General features: G+C 44.8%; 1 protein-coding gene across 1 annotated transcript in view; it reads right to left on the bottom strand.

Annotated features, from left to right (window-relative positions):
* The window catches only part of LOC101855843 (protocadherin gamma-A12), a gene marked incomplete at its 3' end in the record, with an annotated part of 35,175 nt that overhangs the window by 26,021 nt on the left and 1,777 nt on the right, over positions 1-7,377 (bottom strand). The window contains 1 exon segment of the mRNA XM_035973495.1: positions 5,613-7,377. This exon segment is cut by the window's right edge and continues 1,185 nt beyond it. Coding sequence (XP_035829388.1) covers positions 5,613-7,377 — 1,765 coding nt within the window.

Genomic DNA, 7,377 nt, shown 5'->3' with positions numbered 1-7,377 from the left:
TTAATGGGGGCAGGGGTGGGGGGTCTAAGAAGGAGGAAACCCACAGAACGGAAAGAAAGGCAGGACAAAATGAAGCGAGCGGGGATAGAGAGATCGATGGAGTGTCATTACAGAGCTCACATTAACGAGCGAGAAAATTGCCACTTGTGGCCGACCCGACCGCAAGGAAAGAAGTGTGGACTCGGAGCAAGGAAAGAAGTGTGGACTCGGAGCAAGGAAAGAAGTGTGGACTCGGAGCAAGGAAAGAAGTGGGGACTCGGAGCAAGGAAAGAAGTGGGGACTCGGAGTAAGGAAAGAAGTGTGGACTCGGAGTAAGGAAAGAAGTGGGGACTCGGAGTAAGGAAAGAAATGTGGACTCGGAGTAAGGAAAGAAGTGGGGACTCGGAGTAAGGAAAGAAGTGGGGACTCGGAGTAAGGAAAAAGGATGAATATGTTGCTGCTGTGTACAAATGTACAAACTACTCGTTCTCTCATCTTTTTTTTTTAAAGTGTGAAGCTGTAAAGGTATTACGTCCCTTGCAACACTGTTAGGTAACAGGGGCGAAGGCTGACTTGTTTGACAGGGTAATCAAAGTGAAACGGAACCAGATATGGCCTGGAGATATTATCACACAAGAATCTTTCTCGAGGCGAGAATATTAGGCATACTGTTCATTGTTGATTATAAACGTCTTTTTACATTTAATTTATGAGGTTTACGTTTATAGGTGAATTTGACAGCGACAATGTTTCAAAATTAGGAAGGGAAGCAGTGATTATTTGATTATATAGACGCTTCGCCCCTGAGTTAGGTAATTTAAAGGCCGGGACCTTCGAGTTCGATGTTCATTTTCGAAAGGACCGATAAAGTGCTAAATGTACTCAAAAGTTTTTGATTTTCGTTTATAATATATTTATACTAAGTTTTTGGTCAATTAGATTTTGGTTCGTTTGACAATTTGGAGTTAGGGAAAAAACAGCCCGTACACTGTATACATACCCACTTACACACACGCGTGTGTGTATATGTGTGTGTGTGTGTTTGTGTGTGTGTGTGTTTGTGTGTGTGTGTGTGTGTGTGTGTGTGTGTGTGTGTGTGTATGTGTGTGCGTCCTCCTACACCTAAATTTCCTATTGACTTTAAAGCCAAAGTAGTTTCCCAGAAGGAATTACGGCAAAATCTGTTGACATGGGAGTGTCTTCTTATCTCAACAGATCGCCACCACTGATAACTTTGTTCTGTCTCTCATTTCTAATATCTTCGACTTACTTATCAGCCTCTCATATCACTCCCTCCTTCCCAGGAAACGGATAATGTTTCTGAGTGTTACAGTGTTTGCTGGGGTAATAACCAACTCAACTCTGTTAACACCCTTTGTTTTTGTTGGAGTAAAGAGATACACATCGACACAATCATAACGTCATTTAGTGCTAGGAAAAGGGTAAGACACACAGAAATATCATAGTGGAAAAGTAAAGAAATAGGACCTACCATGCCACCAGAGGCACCCTCCTACCACCTGCGACATGACGACCCGAATATCGGCAAACAGAATTATGCGCCAGTCAGTTACACCCCCCCCCCCCCACAAATCTCGCACTCGCTGAAAAAAAAACACCTAAAAATGTCAAATTGAAACCTCTAAATGAACGAGAAAAAGCATACAAAACGACATTTTAAAAAAAATTACCCCGAAACAAACACAGAAAAGATAAAAGCAAAAAGCAAAACAAAACAACCAAACATGCAAACGAATTTTAAAAAGCTAAAGTTAAAAAAAACAACTGACGCAGCGAGAAACAAGCGAAAAAAACAACAATAAAAGAAATATGAAAAAAAAGAACCAATTTAAACCTTCGGATTTCTTGCACCTTGGTGTTTAAACCCGAGTTTTGTGTTTGTGTAAACTTTGTGGGACAAGTATTGCTCTGTGACAACCCCCACCCCTCACCCCTCCCCCCAAAAAAAAATCAAATAAATAATTGAATAAATAAAAATTCAATAATGAGCTAAACAAAATAAAAATTCTTTCTTCGCAGACCAGTTGCCAAGTTGATTTCTTTTTTTTTTTTTTTGGTCTTAGAGCCCCTCATTTTCTGGAAATACCACTCCCTAAGTACACTATACACTAAAAGAATGAGAAGAATGTTTAATTTTCGCGGTCGACCAAGTCCACAAGAGATCTCTTCGACCAGGTCAAGTCCTGGTTTTGTTTTTCTTGTTTTAATACCATACCCCTGAGTGCAACGCTCACGCTTTTTCCTTAAACAAAACTTTCGATCAGATATTGAACTTTGTGAATCCACAGATCAACATCGATAAGTCTTGGGTCCAACCAACATTCCTCCCCAGCTAACAAACGCCGGCATGTGAGCGACATTTATAAGACAAGGTGCGCTGTTCTTTGCAAGCCTGCTCTCGTCCCTCTTACGCTGAATTAATATCTCTTAAAAGTCAAGATCACGCTGCATTAAAGCTCTCAACAGCCTGAAAGTCTGTCTACCTTCTGGGCTATCAGTGAGCGGTGGAGACTTATTGCGAGCGCGTAAACTTCAAATTAATGTAGGAAATCTCCCAGCTTTCTCTCGGCTCAGATACAAAAGTTCAGGGCTCATGATCCGCTCTGTTATCTCAAGATTTCATTAAAATTCACAAGAAGCTATGGCGTCCACGCTCTCAATATTTCTGAGTCAACTGTCGGGTCAAGTTCAAAATGTGATTGTACCCGCCGCTTGACGTCGGACTAGTAATTTTCTTTTTTGTTATGAGATATCAGTTTGTACAGTATACTTTTTCGACTGTCGGGGTTATGTTCATAAACAAAATATCAAAGTTTAATAACTCTAAGTCAATCGCGTAGGAGTTTTAAAGAAAAACGAAACGAATACATTATATTATGTTATAGAAATACTTCTTTTACTTTCACTTTCCCTGAAAAACGAAACCCCGGAAAATATATTATGTAGGAAGCAATCTTTTATATTATATTCCGGACAGAAACGTGATGATAATATGATACCTAACTGTTTGTTAATATATATATGATGAAGGGAACATTGTGGGGAGGGGTGGAGAGGGGGTGGGGGGGTGTTCCGTTAGTGGTATATTATGTTCTCAACTTACAGGCTAACGACTCGGGTTAAAAACGGGGGCGAGGGAGAGATAACAGGAGCCTGTTGGCATAAATAAGCTAAAACATTTCTTCTCATTGGGACAGTTATGTTTATTAGGTGTTTAAAGACGAAATGTTTCATTTTCATAACCGCACTATGTGTTTGATTTAAAGTGATAATGTCGAACATTAAGTAGTAGTAGTAGTAGTAGTAGTAGTAGTAGTAGTAGTAGTAGTAGTAGTAGTAGTAGTAGTAGTAGTAGTAGTAGTAGTAGTAGTAGTAGTAGTAGTAGTAGTAATGATTATAATAATATAATGACAAAGAAATAGAAGCGATATAAAAGAGTATTACAGAGAGAAGGGGTTAAGACATGCGTGTGGTTTCCCCTACCCCCCCCCCCCCCACACACACACACACACCACTGCCTTTCTATTTTCACTTGTTGTGTAAAATTTTTCGTCGATTTTTTTGCCCCCCCCCCAAAAAAAAAAACCCGGTAAAAACGATAACCACAATAATAACAAAATCAACTGCAATAATAATAATAATAATAATAATAATAATAATAATAATAATAGTTAAGAATAATAGTAATAGTTATAGTAATAGTAATAACAATATTAATAATTAATAAAATAATAATTATAATAATCATAATAATAGTAATAGTAATAGTAGTAGTAATAATAATAATAATAATAATAATAATAATAATAATAATAATAATAATAATAAAACACAACATTCACACATATATACATATATACACAAAGTAAATTTCCGCTCACCCTAACCCCAACCTCCCCTCTCATCATAAACTCTAACCTAAGCCCCCCCCCCCCCCCCACTTCCCCACACCACGCCTTAATCAAGCCTCTAACGCTATTACTACTTACTACTTACCCTCCTCTAATTACAGTTCTTTTTCTTTCTTTGGGTAAAGAGAAGCACATCGACACAATAATGGTCATAATATAGAGATTGAAAAAAGTAAAAACAGACAGAAACAGCAGAGAGAAAGTAAAGAAGTAGGACCTACCAGAGGCGCCCTCTAACCAACCGCTTAAAACGTAGCCCCCACCCCACCCCCACCCCCTCACCCTAACCATCACCCCCACAACAACCCGAATATGCCAGCAATTATAATCAGCTTAGCACTCAGGTGGTCAACAGGGCAGGCAGATAGCGGTGGATGTGAGGGGAAGACGTTCATTGACTGGCCTCTATGGAGTTACTCTATCGCCAGGCAGATAGTGGGGCCGGCCGGCTGGACAAAGGGGCTGGTCACTCATTATGGACTCAGGTGCACAGATAACCATTTCTGAGAGGTGTTTTTGACCAGTGGTCACTCTCGCGTGGCAGAGACCCCTCTAATGTAAACTGTCTAGGTAACTTATCTACTCTCAAAGACGTGTAGCTTCAGAATTTGTAGAGCGGAGATTAATAACTCGTTAGCTAGGACGATATCTCGGGCTTATGACACGAGCAGGTCTAGGGCTACCGGGGTCCGGCTTTTGTGTCCGGACATGTCCGAGCCTGACGCTTGGCCAGTGGTCAGTGGGACAGCCATCACTGTTGACCACACCCTTCTCCATCTCAATAAATACAACAACAACAACGATAACAGCAAAAAACAACAAAAACAGCAGCAAAGCCTTTCTTTCTTTGAGTAAATAGAAGCACACCGCTTTGGTGCTGGGAAAAAAAGTAAGAGACAAACAGACAGAAACAACAGAGGGAAAGTAAAGAAATAGGACCTACCAGTGGCGCCCTCCAACCACCGGCGACAACAAAAACAAAGCAAAAAAAACAACAACGCGGACGAAGGAAGTATACAGGGCATTTTCCTTAAAACGAGAGGCTCTTATTATGTCCCGCAGTGACCAGTCATTACTGGCAAAAATCAGGACCGGTCATTTCTCTGGGCTTCGGGCCTACAAAAATAGAGAATAGACAAAACATAGGACCCAATATGTCCATTGTACAGCGAGGAGCCCCAAGATTTGGAGCACTGGCTGCAGAGATGCCCCTCCACGGAGGCCCGGCGGTGGCATCTCTTCGGGGGGGGGGGATTCAGGGAGGTTGGACTGCCTCACCCGCTACCCAAGGGAGGCGGTGGCCCTGGCGAAGAGTACACTCTTCGGGGCTCCGAACATTTCGGACGGATAGGCTACCACACACACACACACAACAACAACAGTAACGATTACAGCAACAAAAACAAAAAATGACAATAATGGCAGAAATGGCAGAAACAGTAACGGCAACAATACCCACAACAATAGCAACAACAGTAGTGTAGCAGAAGCAGCATCAGCAGTAGCAGCAGCATCTGCAGTAGCAGCAACAGCAACAGATGCAGTAGTTGCAGCAAGACCAACAACCAAGACGACAATACGTGGCAGAAAGCAAAGATCACAACTAACCAGTCAGGACACGAACAAAAACGACACATAATATAATCTCTTAATTCACACAGAATGTTGTGTTTATAACAGCTGAAGAAACTTTGAACTTACCGACGACTTTTTGCAGTCCGACTCTGGCGTCGTATTTTTGAAAGTGGAAAAAGTGGACGAATTGTTGGCCTCGGACAAATCCATGGGGCCCGAGTCGTCCTCCACCACAAAACTTAAATCCCTCTTGATTTTCCTCTTCAGTTTGTCAATTTCGTTGTCGTATTTGTCCCCCCGGGTGGGGCTAGAGGCCGGGGTCGACTCGGCAGTCACTGCCCGCTGTTTGTAAATATTCTCCTCCTCGATCTTAGCGCTGTTGTGGTGTTTCCTCTCACGGTCGATGCGTCGGATGATGCAGATGGTGATAAGGACGGCGATAGCTAGAACGGCCGTGATGCACACCAGAGCGATGACGATAGCGATGTTGGTGTTGTCGTCGTCGTCGTCGTCGTCATGGAAACCGGTGGTGCCGTTAGCCAGAGTGACCACGATGTTGACCTCTCGCTGAGACTCCAGGTAGGACATCCCGCCGTCCCGGGCGTTGATGACGAGTTGGTAGGCGCCCGAGTCATAGACGCTCATCCTCTTAGCGATCACCAGCTCTCCGTACTTGGAGTTGATGAAAAACAAGCCGTTCTCGTTGCCTTTCAGGATGGAGTATTTGATGGAGCCGTTTTCTACCGCGTCCGGATCGTCCGCCTCTATCTTGAGCACAACACTCCCAGCGGGGAGGCTGTACAGGATTGTGAAAGTGTTGTTGACCTCATTCGGATAACTGATGTTGGGTTTGTTGTCGTTGCTGTCTGTGACGATGACCGACACCTGGGCGATGTCCTTGAACTCGGGCTGACTCTCGTCAAAAACCACCACCTCGAATAGGTACACGTCCTGCTGCTCTCTGTCCAGACTGGTCAGCGTGTAGATCGTGCCGGACATCCGGTCGATGTCGAAGAGTCCGGCGTAGCTGAAGTTCCCGGCGAAGTCGTAGCGGAGGTGGTTGTCCACGTCTGTGTCCGGGTCTCTCGTGAACACCGTGTCCACCACCGTGTGCTTAGCGCGGTTCTCCGCCACGTACATCTCAATGTGAGGCTTGAGGAACACGGGAGGGTTGTCGTTCTCGTCCCTCACGCTCACCGTCACCGTCACCGACGACGATATCGGTTTAATGCCCATGTCGGTGGCCACCACCACAAGCTCATACGTCGATAGGTCTTCTCTGTCCAGGATGTGCATCGCTTTGATCACTCCGGATATCTGGTTCACCTGGAACCGGTTCCCGTGGTTCTGAGCGAGGCTGTAGGAGACGTTTCCATTCAGCCCTTCATCCGGATCGACGGCCTGTACCTGGATCACATACTCCCCGATGTAGTTGTTCTCGCCGATGCTCGCCCTGTAGGAAGAGCGCGTGAACACTGGGGCGTTGTCGTTGGCGTCCAAGACGTTGATTGTGAAGGCGGACGAGTTTGTCCTGGGCGGGTCCCCACCGTCACTACACGTGACGTTGATCAGCTCCGAGTGAGACTTCTCGTAGTCCAGGCTCCGCCTCAGCCTGACCGTGAAGATGGAGCTGGAGTCGGGGAACTTCTGTAGTGTGAAGTGGTCGTTGGAGATGGCGCAAGTGATGGCCGTGTTCTGACTACTGTCGCGGTCGGAGAGCGAGATGTGGGCGATGTAGGTGTCCACGCCGATGGACTCAAGCACGGAGGACGAGGGCCACGTGATGTCGATCTGTGGCGCGTTGTCGTTCACGTCCTGCACGTCAATCACAACCGTCGTCTGAGAGGTCCGGGCCGGCGAGCCCTGGTCCGTCACTATGACGGAAAACCGG

Source organism: Aplysia californica, unplaced genomic scaffold (genome assembly GCF_000002075.1).
Source record: "Aplysia californica isolate F4 #8 unplaced genomic scaffold, AplCal3.0 scaffold01302, whole genome shotgun sequence".
Lineage (NCBI taxonomy): Eukaryota > Metazoa > Mollusca > Gastropoda > Aplysiida > Aplysiidae > Aplysia > Aplysia californica.
Note: the sequence above shows the minus strand (reverse complement) of the source record. Positions and strands in the feature narration are given on the sequence as shown.